Source organism: Fukomys damarensis, unplaced genomic scaffold (assembly GCF_012274545.1).
Source record: "Fukomys damarensis isolate Sample0158 unplaced genomic scaffold, DMR_v1.0_HiC HiC_scaffold_33, whole genome shotgun sequence".
NCBI classification, from domain to species: Eukaryota; Metazoa; Chordata; class Mammalia; order Rodentia; family Bathyergidae; genus Fukomys; species Fukomys damarensis.
The window spans coordinates 12,410,828-12,437,314 of NW_022900945.1; the positions used below are offsets into that span (position 1 = coordinate 12,410,828).

General features: G+C 37.8%; 1 protein-coding gene across 10 annotated transcripts; it reads left to right on the forward strand.

Annotated features, from left to right (window-relative positions):
- The first annotated feature begins 9 nt into the window (after positions 1-9).
- Positions 10-26,487, forward strand: Dnajb4 (DnaJ heat shock protein family (Hsp40) member B4). Of its 10 annotated transcripts, XM_033758418.1 has the most exons (8): positions 10-449; positions 1,702-1,824; positions 7,224-7,396; positions 7,668-7,745; positions 11,858-11,955; positions 15,965-16,210; positions 23,264-23,832; positions 25,290-26,485. In XM_033758418.1, exons 6-8 carry the CDS (start codon positions 16,000-16,002, stop codon positions 25,521-25,523), a joined length of 1,014 nt encoding a protein of 337 aa, XP_033614309.1. In that variant the 5' UTR covers positions 10-449; positions 1,702-1,824; positions 7,224-7,396; positions 7,668-7,745; positions 11,858-11,955; positions 15,965-15,999; the 3' UTR covers positions 25,524-26,485. The 10 variants fall into 10 exon arrangements, with proteins under 10 accessions (XP_033614309.1, XP_019060238.1, XP_033614310.1 ...); XM_019204693.2 differs by lacking the exon at positions 7,224-7,396; XM_033758419.1 differs by lacking the exon at positions 7,224-7,396 and having other exon boundaries at positions 10-188.

A 26,487-nucleotide genomic window follows, 5' to 3' on the forward strand; every position in this document is an offset into this window, starting at 1 on the left:
GGAGACTGAATGACGGAAATCCCGCGATGTTTCCGAGGCAACGCGTTGCGATGGGGGTGGGGCTGAGAAAGAAGCGCTAGAAAGTGTCGCGAGAATTGAGGCGAACCTCCCGCGAGAGCAGGGTTATTCTTGGCCCTTCCTCTCGGCGTGTGGTTGGGGTGAGGCTGGGAATCCGTTCTTCGGGTTTGGTGGGTGTGACTGAGGCGGCGACCCGATTGGGGTTGGGTTTCAGAGAGCTTGAAGAGAAAGGAGTGGTTGTTTCTTAGCGGTCGAGATCGCAGGAAGGGTTTTCCGCGGAGGTCATCCCGCGTGTCCACAGGGAAGGGCTCGACGCCGACGGGGTGACGACAACGCGACTGTCTCGAGGGCGCGGCGGCTGGGTGAAGCGCGCGGGGCGACGACCCCGAAACGTCCTCCTGGCGCAGAGGGAACCCGGCCCGGTGTCCAGGGTAGTAAAGGCCCCTGTATTTTACTTCTGCCCGATTTTTTTTTTTTCTAAGTTGTTTCACTAGCGGGGATGAAGTTAGACTGGAGGTCTTTTAGTTCCAAATTTTTATTTAAAATGTGGGTGAGCTGGCTGTGCAAATATGACTGCCTTTTGAAAACACGATTGTTCCTGAAACTCAAGACTCAGGAACGATGTTGTGTGTCCCTGGCCAGTTGTAGTGAGCATCCCTTTCTTGACCAAAGCTAGCTTTGTTCCTTAGAAGTTTTCCTGTGCACCTGTGGGTACTCAAATATGCAGTGTTCAGAGTTAACCATCCTTGGACTAAGTGATTTTGTGGGCGATTTATAGTAACTACTGTAGTTATCGAATAATTTCAGACCTCACCGAGCGTTATATGCAAATTTCGATTGGCAGTAGCACTTCCAGGAATGAATAAGGTGCTTTAGAGGTCTTTCTCTGTTCAGACTTCAGTGTATCAAGAGAATCCACTCCCCTCACATTCACTCCATTTAGTTAAAAGGCAAAATGAACTTTACCAATTTTGTAGCGACTTTGTCTTCTGTGAATTATTCTAAAAAATACTTTGCCCGTTGCTAGTCCTGGAGAGAGTGAGAGAAATGTGTGTTCCAGTCTTCCTGATCACCTCTAAAACTACCGTGTCCACTTGTTTTAAACCTAAAATAAGTCAGTTAACTAAACAGTTCCATACTTGTAGATACAAGTGGGCCGTGATTTTCCTCCATGCAGCTTTTGCTCTGTTACCTTTTTATAGCTCTGGTCATTTTTTTCAGTATTCTTAGCTGTCCTTATATATTTTAGTGGAAATTGTATTTGGAAAAACAGTAAGTAAATCAGGCTACAGATTAAATTTTAGCAGTGTGTAGAAACATAGTAAAAGCAGTGTTGGGTGGTATTGCTAAACAGAAAATTTTCAGTTACATTTTGAGAAAGCCTGCCCAACAAATGGCATTTATTAACCACTAACTGATTTTTACAGTATTTTATTAGACTTCCCCTATCAGACCCTTGATAAACATGTTACCGTGATATAATTTACCACCAAAACTATTTCAAATATACCATAGCTTACTTTACATTTCTCTATTGAAAGTAAGGACTTCTATTTCCAGGTTTTTTTGTTGTTGTTGGCATTTTTGTGTTTTTGGTAGATGCCTCTGTAAGTATGGGTATTCTGGGATGTTTTACCACTGTGTATTCTAATATATCTAGTATATCCTTCCCTCTGCTGGCAGATGCGGGTAGCAGCTCTCCACTTACTGCCCCCCTGCCCTCAGACACTGCGCATGAACTTTGGAGGGCAGTGTTACCTCTCCAGGAGAAGCACTGGTCAGCCTTGATTTCTGTCACTGCTAGAGGTAATGCTGGGGGGAAAGTGTGGGACTCTTGAACCATCTCTTTCAAAAAACTGGCCTTCCCACCTAGTTCATGGATGATTTTAGCCAATTGTGTAGCATACTGTCCAGTACAATAATTTATAATAAAATTGTTATGTGTAAAATAATAATTTACTTCTTTTTACTAAGATTTTAAAATATTCAAGATGTGAGTTAGCATCTGTTTTTTGTATTTTTATAACAACTATCAAAATAATTTATTTTAAATGTCTTATTCCCCAAATGTCCTTCTAAATCTGTATATGCAGAAAAACAAGAAACCTAAAACAAACACATTTTTTCTCATTCTCTCTTCTTTTTGCTGTCAGAATCATTGTTGCCTTCTCTACTTGGATCATATAGTCATATATAATACATATAGTAGATATATCAATTTCTTTTACTTTTTGTTTTTTGTTTTTGAGACAAGGTCTCGCTTTGTGTTCAGGCTGGCCCTAAATTCACTTTGTAGTCCAGGCTGGCCTCAAATTTATGGTGATCCTCCTGCCTCAGCCTCCTGAGCACTGGGATTACAGGCATGTGCTACCACTCCTCTCCCCGCCCCTTTCCTTCTTCCCTAACCTGTGTTGAGGTGATCTTTAATGGAGTGGTTGTCTGCACTGGCAACAGAGAGCTTTTTCAAAATTCGAAGATGCAGGCTGCTGGGAGGGTACAGCTCCATCATAGCTCCATCATGGCTCAGTGGTAGAGCACGCCCTGGTTGGATTCCTAGCCCTGCAAGGCATGAGGGAGTAAAGTCCCCTCAGATCCCAGACACAGATTTAATTGGTCTGTATTTGATCTTTGAAAGCTTTGTGAAATGCAGAGCAAATTTAAGACCCACTGAAATACAAGTCTAGCAGCTCTGTCAGGCTTTTGCTTACTTGGGATGGCTTGCAGTTTGTGTCTTATTATGGGTATGTAGTCCTGAGAAGAATTCAAGGGCTAGAAAAATTTCTCATTTTTAAACTGTTGAAATAATTATACCATTATACTCTGGTGGCTTCAGTAGCCTAGTTCCAGCATAAGCTGTGACTACATACAATCTCTACCAGTCAGAAACCTGCCAGGTAACCTCTTAACCAGGTAACGGTACCGCGTGGAACAATCCAAGGCTGACTTATGCTGTGCTTTAATCAAGTGTTTCACTTGCCTCATGCCTGTGTTGGTCCTATTCCAGTCATCCACTCCTGTCTTGTTAGCTCTGAACCACTTTTGCGCTGCCTGATTCATGAAGCGATTTATGAGTCATTTGTCTGCTCCAGTAAGCTTTAACATTTTAAGGTGCCAGCTTTTATATTTTAACAGAACCCCATCAACTTTTTGTAATACAGGATAGGGCAATGTTTCTTAATCTTAACCAAGGACTAATAGTACCTGTGGGGCACTTTTTGGAAATTTGGACACCTAAGCCCTACTGGATCATATTTTGAGAAATCTGCCTTCCTTTCTTTCTCTCTCTCTCTCTCTTTCTCTCTCTCTCTCTCTCTCTCTCTCTTTCTCAAAATTAAGCATTGTAGTTGACTGTTTTGCTCATCAAAGCTCCTGCATTTATCCCTGGTTCTGGAAAAAAAAGTACTTAATAAAAATTTGTAATATTAAGCTTTCCTCACTGGCTATCATGGCACATGCCTCCAATCCCAGCCACTTTGAAGGCTGAGGCAAAGGGGTGGTCACAATTTCGAGGCCGACCCGAACAATTTAGTCAGACTCTGTCATAAAATAAGAAAATAGAAGAGGCCAGAGATACAGCCCAGTGGTAGAGCACTTATAGCACATGGTCCTGGGTTCGATTCCCAGAACCACAAAAAAATAAATAAAAATTGTGTTTCCCAACTAGATGGCAGTAAATGTTCTGAATACAATCATTTTTTCTTCTGCTTTTCTCCTTCTTCCATTTAAGAGGGCTGTTCAAGGAGTAGTAGGTCTTACTCTGGTTTTTCTCAGTATGGTTTAGTGCTTTAATATTGGTAAAAACTTAATAGATACCAAGTTAAGTCCTTTATTATCTTCTAATCATTTTCTGCAAATTAGAACTAACAAACTGTAGAATATATGGATGTGAGTGTTGGAGGTATTTGAGGCCAGGTGGCACGGATGGATAGCTTCACTGACACTATCTTGGGCTATAAGTCTGGGGAAAACCTCGAAGCACACTGAGTGCATTTCTTTTATTTGTAGTGGAGAAGACCCAGGTTGCCAGAGGTCCTTGTATAAAGTAACAAGACTAATTGCAGAGCTGAGACCAAATACTTAATCCAGTGTCCTTTATTTCATACATCAGTATTTAAATTAAATTTCTGGTGGAGATTTCCTCCTTAATAAGGTACAAAGGAAAAAAGAATCTGCAGAACCGAAGTTTTTGTAGCAAGTACATCTACCTCTGCTTACATTTCTTTTTGGAAATATGTTATTAGAAGACCAAGAATCTTTACCAGAAGATGAGTGGGTGTGAGATTTAAGACTCAGTTGGGATAACAGTTTCGTTGTTGTGATTTAGTGGAACTTTGCTTCTCTGCTGACATTTCCGTGTCTATTTACAGCAGTGATCTCTTTGGAATTTGCCTGCTGATTCTGTTCGTTCTTTTATGATGCTTCATATTAACTAATATTCTCACTTCATTTTTTTGTCTTTTTTTCCCCTCACTTCATTTTAAAATTGTATTTAAAAGGAACATATACTTGAGAGGAAAAAAGGAATTAAATATTTTAGAAGTATCTGAAGTTACTATTTTCATATAATTTACCATAATCATTGCTTATGCTTTGTTATCTAATTGAGGCAGTTAGGTGTCTGTTTGCTCATTTGTTTGTTTAAATTTGGAAATATATGACGTCGGCCTTGTGGCACACACTTTTAATCACAGCTCAGGAGGCTGAAACAGGATGATTGTGAGTTTGAGGCCAGTCTGGGTTATTTATTGAGGCCCTGGGTTTGATCCTCCGTACCACACAAATAAGTTAAGTAAATAAATGTATGTGAAGCTTAAAGGAAACTGCCTTTATCTTTGGCAGGTATTTTTTGTTTGTTTTTTGGTGCCGGGATCATACTTGGGCCTTTGTGCTTGCAAGGCAGGCCAGTGGAACCACTGAACCAAACCCCTGGTCCCAGGCAGATATTTTTGATTCTTAAAACTTTTACGCCTTGGGCCAGGGATTTGGTTTAGTGGTTCTGCCACCTGTCTCGCAAGCACAAGGGCCCGAGTTCAATCCCCGGTACCAAAAAAAAAAAAAAAAAAATTTTACTCCTTAACTGTGTACTTTATTAATAGAGACAAAAATCAAGAGATTTTAATTGAAGCCTTTAAATAGTAAACTCTTAAGGGCAAGTGCTGTCTTAGTCACTTTTGTTATTAATGTGATAGCTAATAGATACTTATTAATCTGTTCTTTGATGTTAGTAAATACAGTAAACAGATACCTCAAGGGGTATATTCTAGTGAGTGGAGGAATATACTCATGAGCTACTTTGCAAGAATTCTTTGTTCACTTGCAGACTATTATTTGCATCAATCTAGGAAATAATAGTCTGGTTTATTAAGCAGTTGATTGAAAACTCAGAATGGGAAAAACCAGAGAGCTCATTTATTCATTAAATACTTCTTAGTGTAAGGTAAAATTATTTGAAATAATGAATGCTAGTCATTGCGATCCTTAGTCATTCTCATCGTGTTCTGTGTGTAACTCTGAGCAAAGGCCTTAGGCGATGGCTAGGTCACCCCAGGGAGCCTTTATCTCAGATGGGCTATCACTGAGTGCCTCTGTCACTACACACTGAAGTTCTAGGTGTTTCTGAGCTTCTTGTCCTTCATGCCAGAGCCTGAACGTCTTGGGGACCCATCTGTTTTAGTCAGCACTGTATCTCAAGTGCATAAAATAATGTGTGTCGCTTAGTAGGTTAGTGAATATTCGTACGTCAGTCCTGGACCACTGCAAATACAAGTCCTCCTTACGGCCACAGCCTGTGCCTGACCTCCACCTAGAATCTTCAGTAGTAAATATCTTCAGCTCTGCTATTCTCGAAGGAAGGCCTCTCAGGTCAGCTTGTCCACTCATGTGTTCATTTGTTTCTCTACTCTTTAAACACTTCCTTTTCCTTCCCTGTCGGTTACTTCCTGGCTTTACTTTTCTTCACCTCATGGATTCTGAACCCTGCTTTCCCTCCCTGTCGTTTGTATCCACTCCTTTAATTCACACCTATTAATCGGTTTAAATAGACCTGGAATCAGGTAAGCTTCAGTTCACCTGTGGCTACTTAAGTCATCTTGCCAAGTTAACCTTTTTTGGGTCTGTTTGCTCTTTGGTAATCTAAACACTGTTACAAAAATTAAATGCTTGTATCCAGATACTTTTGACATATTTATTAAATCTCTTATTAGGTTATTTAAATAATAACAAAAAATCTGGTTCAGTCTGGTTGCGATATCTCGTTTTCTTCATCTTTGCCCTGTGCCATCCTCAGCTTGTTGGTTACGCTTCCCTAAGACTACTTAATGGTAGCCACAGTCCAGCTGCTCTGCAAGACTGATAAGGAAAATGTTCCTTCTACCAGCACACCTGGTGGGTCCCTTTGTCCCTACCTGGTAACAGCAATCAGTGGAACCCGGTCTTGATTGGATCTACTGGGGGTTAAATCTAGGGCCTTTTCCCTGAGCTACATCCCAAGCCCTTTTAAAACTTTTAATATTATTTGAAGTCCTAAATTGCCCTGACTTGAACTTTTGATCCTCCTCCCTCAGCCTCCCAGAATGCTGGAATTATAGATGTACACCACCACACCCAGTTTCAAACTTGCTTTTGAATAATTAAGATTCAGTTCCTGGGGTAAGGGAGAGGCCCTGCTTTCCTAGTATTAGTTGTTATTACAACTACATTTGTGAAGGCTGGGACTCAATCCTTTGACTTTTTTTTTAAATCTTCATTCACTCTAGTAACTTCCTTTAGTCCCATGGTTTTAAGGACCACCTCCACTGTATTCTCCACTGTATGCTTTTTGTCTGGACTGCTTCTGCTAATATCAGGCTCTTATCCAACTGCCTACTAGAAATATCCATGCATCTTAATATTTCCAGTATTGAACTCCCAACTGCCTGTACCCTACCATTTTAATAATAGTAATTCTGTTCTTTCAGTTTGCTGAACCTGAAAAACTGTGGTGTCATTGATTTCTTTCATACTCCACATCTGATTCATCAGGAAATCCTACTGATTATGTCTTTAAAGTCTGTCCAGAAGTCGACCACTCTTACCAGCTCCGCTGCTGGCTCATGGTCCCTACCCGAGTGGCTGCAGTGCATTCTGCCTGGTCTCTCTCCCTTTCTCACTGTCCTTCCCCACTCTATGCTGAATGTAGAAGTCAGTGGCTTTTCATTTTCTCTCAGGCCTTGTTCTGAGAGAGAGAGAGTAAAATAGGGTGCCTCAGAAGGTTACCACCCAGTGGGCAAGGCAGAGCAGTCGGGTATGTACAGAAGTCAGAACACGGCTGAGTGTGGGGAAAAGTGGGTCAGGAGAACCTAACCCAGCAGCACAGCTGAAGCCTGAGTCTCAAAGCAAGGTAGGTAAAGGTTCCCGGACTAGGGCCGGGGTTGGATGTACCTCCAGACACACATCCCATGTCCTTTGTCCATAACACATCTGTCAAAGGCACTTCTGATGCCTGTGTATGAATATTGCTGCTGCTCAAAAACTGTGTTTAGACAGATCCTAGGCCGTTTAGATACTTAAGGTAGTACTAGCACATCATTATACAGTTGACCGCCACTTCTTGTTAATTCTGTATCTGCAAAGTTGCCTGCTCACTGAAATCTGTTTTTATCTCCATTAAGGTGCTGTTGAGAGCTTTTGCAGATGAGCTTGTGTAAAGTAGCCATTCGAGTTTTACAGACCAGCTGAAGTTCAGCAAGGTAGCTCCTTTATTTTTATTTATTTATTTTTTGAGACAGGGTTCAGGCTGGCCTATACTCACTGTGTAGCTTAGACTAGCCTTGAACTTGCTACACTCTTCCTGCCTCAGCTTCCTGAGTACTTTGAGTACCAGGATTACAGCTGTGCGCCACTACCCCAAGCACTCTTTTTGTTCTTATTTTAGTTTTTATTCTTTAAGCCAGTCTTTCCATTTTTGACACGTTTTTGCATTGTTGTGCTTTTGCTGGTGACTTCACTATTTTGGTTAATATTCCCAAGTGCAAGAAGGCCATGATGTGCTCATATGAGGAAAGAGATGTTTTGGATAAGCTTGTCAAGCATGAGTCACAGTGCTCTTGGCCAGTTAATATCCTATATAAGTCAGTATGTATGAAATCAGGGTTTTGGATTTGTTTGTTTGAGATGGGTTCTAAAAAGCTTCTGCACAGCAAGAGAGCAAGAGAAACAACCAGTAGTACCAGGGGAATGGCCAAAGTCATTTAAGGCCAGTACTGTTGAGTTAAATGGGATTGATCAAGCTGAGCAAGACAGCACGATCATTAAGCAGTCTTTCTCAGCCTTCCATGGTGCGTGCACTCCTTTTTGATATTCTTACCCCACATATTCTCTTACAGCCTCCTTGGCAGGCATGTGGAGGTTGAAAATTGGTGTACAGGTTTTATTTTATCATGAGCCAAGCAGAAAGATGTTGGTCTTTATGAGCATTTGTATAGAGTTTTACATTTTTTCCAGGTCAGTAAACTTTCATGTGTTTAGTGCTTTTTATGACTGCCGGGTCCTTCTGTCAGGAATAATTTGGATGCCTGAGTGTAGTGGTCCCATCTGTAATCTCAGCTACTCAGACAGCTAAGAAAGAACTTCACAAGTTTGTGGCCCTCCTGGGTGATTTAGAGAGACCCTGTCTCAAAATACAAACTTTTAAAAATTCTTTATATATTGTAGATAGTAGACCTTTGTCTGGTGAAGAGCTGGTGAAAAGTTTTCCCCACATTGTGGGTTGTCTCTTCACCCTGTTTGTGGTTTCTCTGGCTGTGAAGAAGCTTTTTAATAAGGAAAGATCTCACTTGTCGATTGTTTGAGCTACTTCATGGATAATTGAGGTTTCGTTCATAAAATCTTTTCCTACACCAGTGTCTTCAAGGGTTCTACCTAACCTCTCTTCCCACCAGTTTAGTGTTTCTGTTCTAATATTTAGAACTTTAATCCATTTTTATTTTAGTTTAGTGCATGATGAGAGATATAGGTCATCTAGTTTTAATCTTTGGCAAGTTGAAAGCAAGTTTTTCCAGCACCATTTATTAAAGAGGCTATCTTTCCTCCAGTAAGGGTGTTTGGCTCCTTTGTTGAAGATGAGTCATAGCAGCACCATTCATGATAGCTAAAACTTGGAAGCAGTCCAATTACCCATCAACTGGAGACTGGATAAAGAAAATGTGATTTTCTTATAAAATGGAATACTACTCAGCCATAAAGAATGAGAAACTAGAGACATTTATAGCTAAATGGGTGCACGTTGAGGCAGTACTCTTCAGTGAAATGCATAGGACGTGTATGTGTAAATACTGAATAGTTTCTCTAGTGTGAGATACTGAAAGTGTAAATAAGTACTAATAGGTATAATGGATAGTGTGAAATAGGAAGAAAAGGTGCAAAGGGGAAGGGGAACTAGGAGGAGTAGGGGAAAAGAAAGGTGGGAATGAAGCTAATGAGAAAAAAAAAATGGCAACAAAGTCTTTGTAGCTAGGGAGGTTTGGAGGGATTGAATGGAGGGCAGGGGAATGGGGGAAAAATAATCAAGATGGTTTATGTGAAGGTGCAGATTTCCAGTGATGATTGTTATTACATTGTATACTTTAAATGTGCCAATGAAATTAATTAAAAAATACAAACTTTTAAAAGGATTGAGGATGTATATCAGTGGCAGAGTGCTTGCCTAGCAAGGCCCTGGGTTCAGTCCACAGTAATGGAAAAAAAATTCTACATAAAGCAGGGATTGTCAAGATTAGGCTTCGTTGGTCATTGTCTCCATTGCAACTACTCACTCTCCCATTGTGTGCCAAAAGTAGCAAGAGACAATAAGTATTCTCTATATCTTTATGGCATCACCCTTTTGAGAGCCAGAGTCCCTGTGTTATGCTAGTTTATCCTACATAGCACAGACAACTGGCGTTACACAGTAGGGCCTCCATAAGGACATAAGGTAAATAATAAAAACACTTGAGTGTGTAGGGCCTGGTAGCACACTAACAATGCAGGAAGCCCTGGGTCAATCTCTAGTACTTGAAAAGGAAAAAGAAAAGAATTCTATTTTGTAGATAAAGAATTGAATATGTCTAATAATATCATGACATAGAACATTATTTTATAATGAACTTTTATATAAAAATGACCTTCCCTGTAGAGTTCAGTTGTTAGGACTTTATTCTTCCTAGGCACATCTGTGAGAGGTGTGTGTGTGATGTAATTACATTAATAGGCTGAAATTCTTGTAGAGTTCAGTTGTTAGGACTTTATTCTTCCTAGGCACATCTGTGAGAGGTGTGTGTGTGATGTAATTACATTAATAGGCTGAAATTCTTGAGGAATTGGACCATTAGCACTGGTGATGCGGAAGAATCACTAGACCTGCACTATCTGGTGTAGTAGTCGCATGAGGCTGCCAAGTTCCTGAAATATAGCTCTCTGAATTGAGAATCTGTAAGAATGAAATACAGATGGGATTTCTGACTTAGTCTTCCAAAGAGAATGTAAAGTTGGGCCGGGGATTTAGCTCCTTGGTTCTGCCACCTGCTTTACGAGTACAAGGTCCCGAGTTTGATCCCCAGTCCCCCCCCCCGCAAAAAAAAAGACAAAAAGAATGTAAAGTATCTCATTCATAATTTCTGTATTATTTACATGTTGGAATGAAAATATCTTGAATCTACTCAGTTAAATAAAATAACATTCTTAAAATTATTTTCATGTTTCTTTTTTCTTTTTTTAAAAATGTGTATTCTATGAATATTTAAGATCTATGTGACTTACATTTGTAGCTTGTTTTACATTTCTGTTGGACAGTATTACCCTAATTATATGATCTTTTGATATAATGTTATAACCAAGTATTAATTTATCAAGATCCATGTAAAATAACCTAGAAATTCTATATAACCTAGAGTTTCTTTTGGCTAATTGAATATTAAATGTTAGTTTGAAGAGCACTTTATTTTAAATGATTCCAAAATGCTAGGAATGTATGCTTGCTGTCTATATGTTTACTAATTCTAGTAAGCTTTTCAGTGACTTCTTGTGGAAAAGAGCAATAAAGAAGGGCTAGCTATTTTTTGAAAATTTTATTAGAATACATTTTAATATCATCACAGAATAAATCAGTTATGCCTCATAAAGGAAAAAAAAATTTTTTTGGTACCAGGGATTGAACTCAGGACCTTTTATTTGTGAGGCAGGCATGGTGCCACTGAGCTAAATCCCCAGTGAGGAAATTTATTAATTAATTTATTTATTGTTATTTTTTTCATTAAATTTATTGGTACTTTTTAGGTACAGTTACATTCATCATTAGGATCTTGTACCTTTACATGATATATCTTGGTTCTTATTTTTTCCCCATTCCCCTGCTCCCCTTCACCCCTTCCACCCTTCCCTATTTACAAAGACTTTGTTTCCATTTTTTCCTTGTAAATTTATTTTTAAAAATATTTCTGATCTGTGAATAGCTCCAAATAACTCTAGTAGTTTTTATAAACTTTTCAGAGCAATTTTATTTTTGTTTTATTTTTTAAAGGCACATACTTTTAAATTTTTTGAATTTAATTTTAAATCTTTTTTGAAGATCATTAAAGCAAAATTAAATATGTAATGTTTATTTATGAAACAATTATTTTAATAAAAGATGAAATGCAGACTTTTCAGAAAACAAATATTCCATTCTTTTTTCACAGATTAGTCTCCACTGTTCTATTTAATGGAGATCATATTGATCCATTACTTTATTCTGTTCCCAATTAGTATATTTGTAGATTTAATAATTTTTGTCTGAACTGTTTCATTTGTATACGTAACCTTGTTTGTCTTTGAATTATTTTTTTAGGATAAATTTCCAGGTGTGATGTGTCTAGAACTTCTAAAATCATACTTAATGGCTTTTTATTATCACAGTTCGAAGGAATTGTTTACAGAGCTGTAAGTGTAAGTATCCACTCATTTTTTTTTTTTTTTTCCTCAGTGTCAGAGATTGAACTCAGGACTTTGTGCTTGCCAGGCAGGTGTGGTACCACTGAGCTACATCCCCGGCCCAGTATCCACTCATTTTTAGCAAAACTTACCTAGAGTATTCTATTATTTGATAGTCTTAAGTCAAGATTATATCTGCTTATTGACTTGGAATGTCCAAGTTGAGGTGAATCCTTGCTTTTCAACTTTATCACTATGATTCTTTTATGTGTGTATGACATTTTAATAATTGTGTCTAGTGAGCCACATTTCATTCCATCTGTGAATATATAATGCATTTCTTGTGAATGTGAGTGACCTAGTTTTTGAGTTCTAAAATGATTTAATATATCATGTCCTGATAATATTTCTGAAAATGATTGAATCAGATAAAATTTTTTTTCCTCCCAGCATTACCTACTAGAAGAATTCCAGGTTTTTCATACATGCTATTGTCAGTATCCCTTTGAAGATGAATATTGAAAGAACTGCCTTAAAAATTAATTCACATTGGATGAGTTTTTTACTTTGTCTTTACTTGGAATACTGTTCCTTAAAGTAGATTCCAACTTTTAAAAGTAGAAAGTGACTGTCAGTATTAATATTTTTCTTTAGATTTTGTACTTGAAAAGTATCTTTTACTTTTATTCCTTGCTAAGAATAAAAATCATACTAACTAGCCTCTAACCTAAAATAGGGTAAGTAGATGTTAGAAATTTTTAATACCAAGGTGCTTTTTAGAGTAGAGAGTTGCAGGGCTTGGTGGCACATGCCTGTAATCCCAGCACTCTGGAGGCTGAGGCGGGACGATTGCTGGGAGTTGGAGGTCAGCCTGGGCTGCATAGTGAGTTCAAGGCCAGTCTGAACTACCTAGATGAGGCACTGTCTCGAAGAAACAAAAAAGTAGAGAGTTTGGAGAACTCAAAAACTATAGCTGTTAGAATATGCAAAGATGAGCCATTCAGGAGGAGATGCTGAATCATCATCACTGACGCCTGTGGAATAGGTGGCCCCATGTTTTTAAAGGATCACATCATCATAACCTTTTCTTTGTATTCTAAACATACATGTCCACTTCTCATAAAAAATTGTTTTCAAGTTTATAGACACTTAAGGTATTTAAGTACAGAATAGACTGAGTACAGTTCTTCTGACTCATTTTATTAATCCATCTTTCCAATACTATGTTTACATTTGGAGCTGGAGTATAACTCATAGATAAGGCCCTGGATTTTATCCTCAGCCCCACAAAAACAAAAGCAAGAAACCCAGAAATGGGACCAATTTTGAAAAGATGAGAAAGCCACGGAGGAGATAAAAAAATGCGTTAAACATATTAAAGATGTATCTCAGAAATACTCAAAATATATTGTATTAGAAAAAGCCAGCATCAATAGGTATGTAATATAAACGTTGTGATTTAAACTTGTTAAGAAAGGCTGGGTGTGCAAAAGCAACATGGTCAAACACGGCCGTGACCATCCTGATGGCTGACACTGATGGAAGAGCTGAGACTGTGGCTCCAAAGCAATGTCTGAAGACGCTTAACAAACCTTGACAGCTAGCAAGAGGTTAATTGTGTTTGACACAGGTCTCACCTTAACTTGGTCTTAAGCACCCAGTGGAAAAGTATGACTAAAATATTAATAACTATAATAATAAAGCTAAATATAAAACAGGGCTCCAATCACTGACCCCTTCTGGCACTTTCCAGCCACACTGGTAGCTGGCTACTGTTATGGATCATTCAAAACTATGGTAGCTGGGGATTTAGCTGTGGTGCTGCTGCCTGCAAGTGCAAGGTCCCGAGTTTGATCCCTGGTACCAAAAAAGAAAGGAAACTATGGTAAAAAACACCTTTGAAAAGTGGGGTGGGCAGGCAACCCACTTTCTGGTCCCTTTCTGTCTTTTTCCCTTTTTTCTTTCTTAAAAGGTATCTTTCAATAAATTTTTTCTACTCTTTTTTTTGTTTTTTTGAGACACGGTCTCACTTTGTAGCCCTGGCTGGTCTCGAACTCACAGTGGTCCTCCTGCCTCAGCGTCCTGAGTGCTGGGATTACAGGTGAGCGCCACCATGCCTGGCAATTTTTTCTACTCTTAAAAGAAAAAAGAAAGGTGGATGTAGTGGTGCTGGCCTCCATTGCTCACCTCCATGGCAGCCTGAGGCAGGGGGATGGTGGTGAGTCCAGTCCAGACTACATTGTATTTCAAGGCCAGACTGAACTACAGTGGACCCTCAATTTATGACCAGCCTGATGTATGAACGACTTGGTTTAACTAGATTAATGGAAGATTCATGTGCCTCTTGTTTTCTATAATGGTACCCAGATTTCAGTTGTACTGACTTTCAGCCAACTTGAGTTACAAGCAGCCCTCTAGAACCAATTGAGTTTGTGAATCAAGGGTCCATTGTCTCAAAAATCAAAATGAAAGAAAATAAAACTTTGTTATTAAAAAATACAAAACTGTGAGGCTGGGGATTTAGCTCAGTGGCTTTTCGTCTGCCTGGCAAGCATAAGGTCCTGAGTTTAATCCCTGATACCAAAAAAATGAACAAAAACACAAAACTAGTTGGGTGTGGTGGGGTACGCCTATAATCCTAGCATTTGGGAGGCTGAGGCTGGAGGATCTCTTCAAAAACACCCTGGATTTCCAATGATGAATGTGATCATAATGTATACCTAAAATATAACAAACAATGAATTAAAAAAAAAAAAGCCAGGCATGGTAGTGCAATACCTGTTATCCCAGTACTTGGGAGGTGGAGGTAGGAGGATTGCCATGAGTTCGAGGCCAGCTTGGACTACATAGAGTTCAAGGCCAGCCTGATACATAGCGAGACCCTACCTCAAAGACAAAACAAGACCCACAGTAAATAACCATAAATATTTCTAGAAAAAAGATTAGAAGGAAATACACTAACGTTTAGCAGATTACTTGAAATGGTAGCATAGGGAGATTTTGTTTGCCAAAATCTGTCCATCTCTCTGTATATGCATATATATGCACATATATATGCATATATAGAGAAAACGTATTTTAAAAGAAAAAAATTTTTTTCAAATAGGATACCTAGACATTTAGTTGATCCAGTTATGATCTTATAAGGAATATGAGTATTATTACCTGCACCTGATATTTGTTTTCTAATGTTTCTGCAACAGAAAAATTCTTTAAATAGTGACCCTAGAAGCTAGGGCTTGGGTAGGGTGAGGTCTCTCTGTTTCATTCGAAGTCACTATATTAAGTTTCCAAATTTAGTTTGTAAGAGCTGTTATATCTTGAATACTACGAAACACTATTTTAAATATTTGTCTATTTTGAAATGCTATTTTTAAATTTTTTGGTAGCCTATTTACAACGTGAAGTTGGTATATTGACTTCCTGATTGACAGCCTCCAGGAATTTTCAAAATGACATTATTTGAAAAATTAATATTTTAGTGTTTTACAATTGAATAATTTGAAATTAAAAGAAGTTTAAGGCACTTTTACTTGTAATAACGATAACATTTTAACATAGGCTGCGTAATGATTATTTTTGTTGCTTTTTCAACTAGAATGGAGTAAGTAAATACGTAGTTATGACATTCTGTTTTGAAAAACTGCCTTGTTAAATCCACTAGGCTGTAGAAATGGTAGACCAGCAGGAGCATGAATAGTTAATCGCGGAGGAGGAGAAAACAACCTAGTACTTTGACTAGAGGCAGCTGGGAAAGTGACGTCCTGAGTCTTCGCGGTTCTAGAAAGTGCGGAGACACGTAGTGGAAGGGGCGGGCCGAGGCCGGCGCCGTGCGGCGAGTATTTATCTGGGAGCGAGCTGCTGCGGAAGGAGTTACAGTAGATACGGAGGCTCTGTCTGCCTGCTCCCCGGAGACAGCCAGCTCAATTGCTGGTTTGCTTTAACTTTTAAAATACCCAGCTTGGTTTCTTTTCCGTAGAGTTATCGTTTGCTAAGACTAGGGCCGCTGTTTTCTTTTACAAAGGGAGAGCAACTTAAGTTCGTTTCAAGGCATTCGAAATGGGGAAAGACTATTACGGCATTCTGGGAATTGAGAAAGGAGCCTCCGATGAAGATATTAAAAAGGCTTACCGAAAACAAGCCCTCAAATTTCATCCGGACAAGAACAAATCTCCTCAGGCAGAGGAAAAATTTAAGGAGGTCGCAGAAGCTTATGAAGTATTGAGTGATCCTAAAAAGAGAGAGATATATGATCAGTTTGGGGAGGAAGGTAAGTAGTCTGTGCAAATTTTTCTGACTCTTCAGCTCTGCCTTTATTTACTTTCTTTCGCAGCCTTCTGGTTATCATTAGATTCTTAGAGATGTGATAATAGATGAAAACAAAATTTCATCCCTAGTTAGATGAATGAGAATTGCATAGCTGTGAATGAAAGTCCTCGTTTGCCTTTTGGGGAAGGATTTAGCATTTTGAATTGTACATATTCCACCATCAGACTTGTGACGCAAACATTATATATTTTTAAAGAAACCTTGAATTCCCACACCCATTAATGAACTGTGTCAAAAGTCTTATGCAAGCTGTTTTGTTTTCTCAAGAAATTACTGCCAGAATAGAGAGCCGTCAGTCACTTAAAATCTTAAGATTGGCAGTTCAATTCTGGGTAGTTCATATTTTATTCCCAAAAGCAAAAAGAAGTTTCTTGCCTCTCTCTGTTAGAGCAAGACTGGTCTAAACCGAACAGGACACAGTCTTCTATCTTAGAAGCAGAAGGCGCAGGCATTCGGCTTCTAGTTGTTGTTGGCATTCTGCCTAGAGAGGAAAGAATTTTCCTGATGTCATAAAATACCAGAACAAGTTTTTAGTTTAATTGTAAACAGTAATTGTGTGCCAAGAAAATGAGATCTCAGAAATACAGTTTTTGACCTAAAATGGCCACCTTATTAGAACAATTACTGATTTTCTTTTAGGTAAGTATTTCCTTTAAAAATTTACTATCTAGGTGTAGAGGAAAGCAGGACAACTGCCCTTTTCTCTCCCTGACATACTTTTGTTTCTTGCATTGTAAAATCAGAAATAAGTGAACACAGTAAATGGGGGTAATTGAAGACTCCTTTTATCATTCTGGATTTTAAATTAGAGTCCATATAAACTCAGCTGAAAAGTAAGACTGTTCAAATTGTGAATTAACAAGAACAACAGCCAAACTCTCTGGTTCCTATAGGTTCTGGGGGTTTCAAATTTTAAAATCAGATCTAAGGTACTTGATTATTAGCCTTTCTCTCAAAATGTCTTAAGTCACTGTAGATATGAAAACTTTTTTGCTAGCCCTTTTCTTTATTTTCAAAAATGAAGATTCTGCTGCTGATGTTGCTATGCGGATCTGCAGTGTCAGGTTTTTACAAAGTCAATATTGACAAAACAGATAGTGGTAGTTCATTCCTAATGTTCCCTATGGCCATACTACTCAGAATACCATGATTTGGGACATGTCCAAGACTAAGGAATTCTGACATTCCACTACTATTTTTTAATGAGGTTTTTTTTTTTTTTTTTGTAATTTTGTAAATTATCATAAAAAACCACATATCCACTGCTTTAAATCTATGGTATTTGGCCATAGCTCATTGATTATTCAAATTTATCTGTGACTAAGTTATAGGATTCAGGTTTATTAAGGATATTTGTCTTCAGAATTTCCAAGTCACCAAATGATACAATTTTCTTGGTTTTAAAGTTATTATTTAAAAAAAATTGTTAGTACATGTTTGCAGTACATAATGATTACATTCATCATGGGGAGATGGTTCATGCACATAACACCTCTTAATTCTTTTTATGTCCCCTTCCCCCTCTATCATTCTTACTGTTTTATTATTTGTGGTACTGGGGTTGGAACCCCAGGGAGCTTTGCCACACTGCGTCTGGACAAGTTCCCTAGACAGCACTCAAACTTGGGATCTTCCCGCCTCAGCCCCCTAAATTGCTAGGATTACAGGCACATGCCACCATGCCCAGCTCATTAAAAACCCCTTTAGGAGCTGAGGGTGTTGCTCAGTGATGGAGAACTTGCCTAACATGCACGAGGACCTGGGTTCAATTCTCAGCTTCTCCCAAAGAAGAAGAAAAGAAAAAAAATCCTTTAGTACTTTGTCAAAGTGAGGGAAACCTTTTTTCTCTTTGCTTTTTGTTGTTCTGTCTGCAGAACTGAATTTTAAGACTGTGAGGATACTTCATTTACCTGATGTACTTTAAAAAAAATTATTAAAGTCTTGGAGCTGGAACAGTGGAAATAAGAAACTACGAACTGAGAAGTGTATGAGCTGAGGTTGAATTTATATATTTAGGAATTAAGAGAACCACTGTTACAGCCTATTCATATTCTGAAAATCTCTACTCAATTTAAGATACTTTGTTTTTTTAAAAGTGACAAAAATTGTTAACCAGGCATAGTGGTGGCCTCCTATACTCATAGTACTCTGGGAGCCTGAAGCAGGAGGATCACAAATTCTAGCCCAACCTGGACAGCTCATTGATTTAGTAAGTACATGTTTCAACATAAGAAATAAAAGCACTTCGAGATGTACTTCAGTGAGAAGACTCTAGGTTCAGTTCCGAGTACAAATAATTATCTGACTCAACAATTCACATTCTAGAAATCTATGTAAAATAGAAATGAAAATATATGTCCATATGAAGACAGCCTCATAGCAGCATAAGGTTGGAGAATTTTTATCATTTTAGAATGATAGAAACGTTCCATTTATACATTGTGATGATGACACAACTAAAAATTTACTGCATTTGAGCTATATATTTACAAGCGGTTAATTTTGTGTCATGGAATAAGTCTGTTTTTTTAAAAAAAGAAATGTTGCCAGGTATAACAGTGTACACCTGTAATCCTAGCACTCAGGAGGCTGAGGCAGGAGGTTCTGTGAGTTCAAGGCTAGCCTGGGCTACATAGACTGTCTCAAAACTAAACAGTAAAAGAAAGAAAGAAAGATAGATAAAATACAGTTAAATCTTTGTTTTTTTTTTTTTTGTATCGGCGATTGAACTCAGGACCTTGTGCTTGTGAGGCAGGCAGCAGAACTACTGAGCTCAATCCCCGGCCCCATAGTTGAATATTTAAATTTTAAAAACCCAGAACTACAGATATTTAAAATTGGATTTTGAATGACTTTCTCCCTTAAAGTTTTAGATTTAGTTCTGAGTGTTTCAGTAGATGTGAACAGAAGTTTGTATTACAAGATTAAAGAAAGAAAAACACATCCTCATTTATTCTAGTTCTATAACATTTCTTTTTCTTTTTTTTTTTCTTTTTTTGGTACCAGAGATTGAACTTAGGTCCACAACTTGTGAGGCAGGTGGCGGAACCACTGAGCTAAATCCCCAGCCCAACATTTCTTTTTCTTTATGTCTTCTTTGTATTGTTTCTTGCCTGTAAATTACTCAGTATTTTACTCAGATACTGAAAGGTAGTGTGATTATGATCAAAATTATACTGTGTTAATCATTTTACTAGTTTGCTGTTTTTGTTCTTTAACTTACGTATTTAAACAACTAGATCTATTTACTATGTTCTAAAAATATTTAAGTCAACTGGATTTTGTGGATTAAAACTGAAGACTTTAGTTGTTCTGTACTTGAAGTCTTGCTATAATCTGGACTTCACATATTAGATCTCCTGAAAGTAAGTTATTAAAGTACTGCCATTCTTTGAAGTCCTAGTTCTCCAGTGTTTCTCCTTGGATGAACTTTAAGTCCCATTAGTAGCAAGTGAAAGTCATTGTTATGGATAGTATTCCAAACACATATTTGCTTTTGGATTGCAAGTTGGTTGGTTGGTTGATTAGTTTTTAAATAAAAGCAGTCCATAATGAAGAGCTATGGTTGGTGACATGCTTATTACAATTCAAGTGCTAGGCAATGCAAATGATTCCTGCATAATAATTCATGGTGTAGTAACAACATGAATTTTGATAGGATTTTCTCAGTCATTAAAGTAGCTTCATTCTGAAAGCTGCACATTTGACTGTTTAATATCTAGGAAAACCTCAAAATTGCATTGGTGGCTTTTTGTCAGCTTAGGTAAATATGAAGTCATTTCAGACTGTGTGAATCTTCTCACAGACTCTGTAAGCCTGAATATGCTACCATTTTTGGCAGAGGGAAGAGGTTTTAGGGAAAAGCCAAATCCATGATGTAATAATTTAAAATGTTATTCTTTCTCTTCATGAAGCCATTATTGGTCCAAAGCATTTTTTTTAATCTTGTAGAAGATTAGCATGCATAAACTGATTTACTCAGCTTACTCATCCATCTCTCCATCTTTATTTACTTAATTATTTTTTTGTGGTGCTGGGATTTGAACCCAGGGCCTCATGCACTCGACTCTGAGCAACACCCCAGATCCCTTTTTCTTTTCTCTTCTTCCTTTTCTTTATCATTTTTTTTCTTCCAATTCACTTAGCTTTGATAGATTATTCTACACTATATCTGTGGGATAAAAGATAAACTGATTGAATTGATTTAAGCATGACCTTGAATTATATGTATTCTATCATTTAAAAAAATCTGTCATTAGCCTTTTAACATTTGGAGCTGTACTTATCCTGCTAACATTTACTAAAGGGAGCAGCATATTAAAAATTCTTATCCTGCTTATAAGTGGCATTCAGTTTCTACAAAGAATTTCCCTAACTGTATTTAGATATATCCTTCAATATATGTTTTGATGATTTTCAAACTATTAGGTTTCTCTTGGTCTCTTCAGATTTTTATTCATGGAGGAAGGTAAAAATTTAGACATCAGTTGAGCCTTTGTGAGATGATTCAGAATACACACATATCACTTCATTGAAGAAGCCAAATGGAAGAATAGGAAATATGCACAACTAAGTCTCTTTGAAAGTATGAGGAGAATTGCTAGTGGAATTTTACTTTGTTTGTTTGTTTGTTTTTGAGACAGGGTCTCACTAGTTGAGACTGACCTGAAACTCCCTGTGTAGCCCAGGCTGGTCTCAAACTCACAGTAATCCTCCTTGACTCAGCCTCCCAAGTGCTGGGGTTACAGGCATGCGCCACCATGCCCGGAGCTAGTGGAATTTTTATTTTATTTTATTTATTATTATTATTATCATTATTTTTTGTTTTGGTACCAGGGATTGAACTTGGGTACTTGTGCTTGCGAGGCAGGTGCCAGAACCACCGAACTAAATCCCCAGCCCAAGTGGAATTTAAATTACTAAATCCCTTTGTGTGCATAGGTGATTGATTATATTTTGCATTGCTTTTGTTCTGACTTCTCTGTACTGATACTCGAAGATACCTTTTCCTAGTTTGATGTAGGACTTTAAGAATTAGTTGATTTTCTTCACTCAGTAATCAGTGCCTGTCATTGTCAACCTTATATGCATGAGCATTGCAAAAATGAATAGAAAATATTTCCCGCCCTCAGATTGTTCCCTGTATAAAAGAATGTACATAGGCATATGAGTTACCCAGCTTAAACTTTACATTTCTCAAATCTTTATTATCCTGTTTCCTTGGTTAAGTATACCCATCAGGCTTCCCCAGAGACTTTTCTCCTTCTTTGTCAGTACTGATCCCTTAAAAGAGACTCTGCTGTTCTCTTGTGAGGTTTAGTAGAATCCGTCTTGGATGCATAGTTGAAATGCTATTTCAGATACATACATAAGATCTTTGTGAGCTGTTTGTTACTTAGCTGAGCTGAGCTGCTGTTCCAGTCTGAAATGGATTGCCCACGATAGACACAAGTCACCTTTCCAAAGGCCCTACATGGCAAGAGGATTTACAACTCTTGATTTCAATCTTTTTTTTAATATGCTTTGAATTAATGCTGTTGTGCGGTTTACTTACATAAACAAGTTTGGTATTTTGGATGGGAATAACAATTTTAGTGTCTAAAAAGCATTTTTCATAGAGTGTCCTTAGTATGATTTGTTCACTATCTGCCATGGAAAGAGTCTATTTTCATTTTTCCCTCCAGTTTTAAGTCACACATGCTAGACAAGCGCTCTGTCACTGAGCTATATCCCCATCCCATTGTCTATTTTTACTCTGATACAGGACCTTGCTAAGTTGCCCAGGCTGGCCTCTGACTTCTGGCCCTTCTGCTCAGTTTCCCAATTAGCTGGAATTATTTTAATTCCTTAGTAAAAGATGGCCTGAAATAAAACTGTTTAGTATGAATATGAACTGCAGAGCATTGGTTGTGCTTATTGATTATAATGGCACTTAAAGATATAGATTCTGCATTTTGCATTGATTACTGAGGCCTTTCACCTGACTTTGTTTGCTGCTGTTCTCACTTGGCATACTTTTTCTGTTAGTTTTGTTTTGAGAAAGGACTTTGCTATATGTGTGTAGTTTAATCTGGACTCGAACTCTGTGTAGCCCAAGCTGGTCTCAAACTCCTGCCTCAGCCTCCTGAGTGCGGGGATTATAGGCTTGTGCCACTAATGCCCAGTTTACTTGGCATATTTCAAAAATTTAGATTCATGTGCTTTAGTATGCCAGACCAGCAGTTTTTGAGATAAGAAAGTCTCAAATTTAGCTTATTTTTTCTTATTTACTGTGAAACAAAGATTCAGGAATGAATGATGATAATAATAATTATTATAATATATAATTATTATTCCTGAATTATTGTTATTATTATTACTATCATCATCATCATCATCATCATCGTCATTGTCATTATTGTGTGTAGGTGCATTCTGTGCTGGGATCAAACCCAGACGTGTGCTAAGCAAATGGTCAACCACTGAGTTACATTTCCAGCCCAGGAATAAATTATTAAAGCTTATGATTTAGAGAAAGAATTTGAAAACTAAAAATTTAATTGGATGGAACTGTCAGAAGTTACATAGCTATTCTGTTTTTATTTTATTACTTAGAGGCATGGAAAGGGTTTAGGCAGAGATTTTAGGAGGCACTCAAGAGGAGTGTGGGTGCACAGAGAAAGACACAGCTGTTCTGTATTTAGTTATAATGACATTTCTGGTCATTAATAAATTTGAAACTAAATAGGCCAATCTTTATTAGCAATAAGGCTGTTTTGTTTTGTTCTGCTTTGCTTTTTGAGACTGGGTCTTACTGTGTAGTCCAGGCCAGCCTAGAGCTTAACTGTAACTCAGACTGGCCTTGAACTCACAGCTATCCCCTCCTGCCTCAGCCTCCTGGGTACTGGTATTACAGGCGTGTGCCACCACACCTGGCTCTGAAATACAGTTTTGAAAGTCTTACCTGTCAATGCGTTGCAGGCTTTTTTCTAATCATGCTTATTTCTTCACTTAGGGTTGAAAGGAGGAGCAGGAGGTACCGATGGACAGGGTGGTACCTTCCGGTACACTTTTCACGGTGACCCTCATGCCACATTCGCAGCATTTTTTGGAGGTTCCAATCCCTTTGAAATTTTCTTTGGAAGACGGATGGGTGGCGGCAGGGATTCTGAAGAGATGGAAATAGATGGAGATCCCTTCAGTGCCTTTGGATTCAGCATGAATGGATATCCGAGAGACAGGAATTCTGTGGGGCCGTCCCGTCTGAAACAAGACCCCCCAGTTATTCACGAACTTCGAGTCTCACTGGAGGAAATATACAGTGGTTGCACCAAAAGGATGAAAATTTCTCGAAAAAGATTAAACCCTGATGGAAGGAGTTACAGATCTGAGGACAAAATTCTCACCATTGAGATTAAAAAAGGGTGGAAAGAAGGCACCAAAATTACTTTTCCAAGGGAAGGAGATGAAACACCAAATAGTATTCCAGCAGACATTGTTTTCATTATCAAAGACAAAGATCACCCAAAGTTCAAAAGAGATGGATCAAATATAATTTATACTGCTAAAATTAGTTTACGGGAGGTAAGTTAGAAGTTTGTGATTTTTTTTTAACAGTTTAAAGTTTGAGAATAGATCATGTTGGTCCCAAGACCTCTAATCATTTGCTTTACTTTTCTATTTTTTAAAATGTATGATTCTGCGACCAAACAAACTTATGCAGCTGACTAACTTAAGGAATTATCTAAATAGTAGCTAACATTATTCAGTGCTTACCACACAGCTCTTAACTACTCTCTTGAGTTAGGTGTGCCTTGGTTCACGAACTCAGTTCTCTCTACAGTTCTGGTTGCAAACTGAGCTGGAGGAGAACCAAATCAAAATTCCCCACAAGGGCAGCATCGAACCTAACCACCGAATTAGTTCTGCTCTCATCCTGTTTGGTTTGCGACTGTACCACTACTGTTATGTCTCTTTCATGGCCGACAGTGTGTTTCTTAAGTTACTTAGGTTAACTACTTAAATGTCAAGTTTAAATGCAAACTAGACTACGTTCTACTGGTTTTGCATTTGTCGTCTATGAGATTGGTAATTTCATCTGCTTAGATCATTTGTAAAATTTGCTCTGAAATTATTAATTTGGAGTAGTGGTTATATTACCAAAAGCATTACAATAGTTGATACTAAATGTTATAAATTTATAATAATGTTAATAAAACAGTAGTACTTGAGTTCTTATCTGCACTATTTCACATTGGATTGTAACCCATAAAATGTGACTGTGTGAATTCCCAGCTTAAAATGCTTGAATGACGGCATGGCCTCTACCTTAAAGGCCAAACTTTAGCTTAAAATTAAAGGCTGTTGTAAATCTCATTTCTACCTAAAAGTGTGTTTTCTTTCCCTGAGTTTGTACGGTTATTGCCTTTTATTTTTCTGCCATTGCGTGAGCTCTGCTCTGTGGAGCTATTGATCTTCATTCAGCTTGGCCTAACACCTGCTGCCGGTTTCAGGCTTTGCTCAGAACCTCACTCTCCCAGAAGCTAAGGAGACAATGTGGGGTGCCTTTGCTCTCACACAAGGCCTGTCCTGCCTCTGTGGCCACACTGCTGTGTATGCTAGTGTACGTGTACGTTCCTGGGATTGCCTTGTATGTCCCTTGAGGTGGGGTCCTTCTGTGGTTCAACAGGAAGTGTGTGGCACATTTGTACTGAGTAAACATTTGCTAACCAAAGTGCTTCTGTCTGTTCTTTGCAATTCTAAGTTTCTTTATTTTCTCCCAGTCCAGTTCCTGTATTTTGAATATTACAATAGCAGCCTCATGTTACCTATTTCATTCTAGGGCACTGTTGAACTCATTTATTGACTTCTCTTTCCTTCCTTTCCTGCCTTTTGATGCATGTTCTGAACAGTTTCATGAGTGTTTCTATTCTTTGGAAATTAAAATTTGACCTTAATGGCACTAGCCTTTACCACCTGGTAATATTTTCCGTTAGATTTTTAAGTTTTGGAGTTTGTTAATTTTATCTGGTCCCTTTTAGGCATTGTGTGGCTGCTCAATTAATGTGCCAACAATGGATGGAAGGAACATACCTATGTCGATAAATGATATCGTGAAACCTGGAATGAGGAGAAGGATCATTGGGTATGGGCTGCCGTTTCCCAAAAATCCTGACCAGCGTGGTGACCTCCTAATAGAGTTCGACGTGTGCTTCCCAGATACCATATCTTCATCATCCAAAGAAGTTCTTAGGAAACATCTTCCTGCCTCATAGAATGAAGAACTTTGTTACCCATATTTTGATAAGGCACTGAAAATATAAAAGGACTGACAGTTTATTGATGTAGATGTGCATTCTGTATAAAGATGTGTAAATTCTTTTGAGGGTTCCTTAAATTGCATGGAGACGGGTCAAATAAATAGGCAAAAGGGATTTTTTACAGATAGAGATGAAGAGAAAAACTGCTCACTGTATTTTATTTCATTTCTCCCAAATCAGAAATTCTTGGTATTTTGCTTATGTGTAAACGTTGGTTTTGTGGTATCCATAGATATTTTTGAATAAAGTAGTAGACAATCCAAATACTTTATTTCTTACATCTTTTCAGTATAAGTTCCCATTTATAATGGAAATTAATAATTCTGAACTAAACTATGCATGTCATATGCACTTCTAGAAGAGAATAAAAGTCAAAACCATTTGGAAATGTGATTATTAGATTTAGATCACCTTCTGAAGTGCTACTGCAGGGCCAGTACCAGTAAATGAATAAACTGAAGAACATGTTTCACCATTTGACTTTTAAGTATGCTGTCACATTTCTTAATAACAGTTGTAATGTCCTTAATGCAGACTTTTTCTTTGTAAAAAGTAAGTGAATGGCTGTTTATCTCCTGTGGAAATCCCAATTGCCTGAATTACTGATATTTTAGAAATAGACTGTTTTTAAAATACCATATGTAATTTTATGTAAGTTGACTATCTTGAACTTAGTAAATTATAGGCTCATTTTGTCCACTAGTTTAAACTAATTTGTTTAATAATGTTTTTAGAGAAAATACTGTTATTTGAAATTAATTTTCCAACTATACATTCTTCTATAACTTGCTCATAATATGCTATATGTAACCTTATATAATTTCCCTAAAAAGAGTAAACTACCACTATGGTGTTAAACCAAAATATGGGGAAAATAAATACTAACTGCTGCTTATGGATAATGTTGCTACTACCTGTT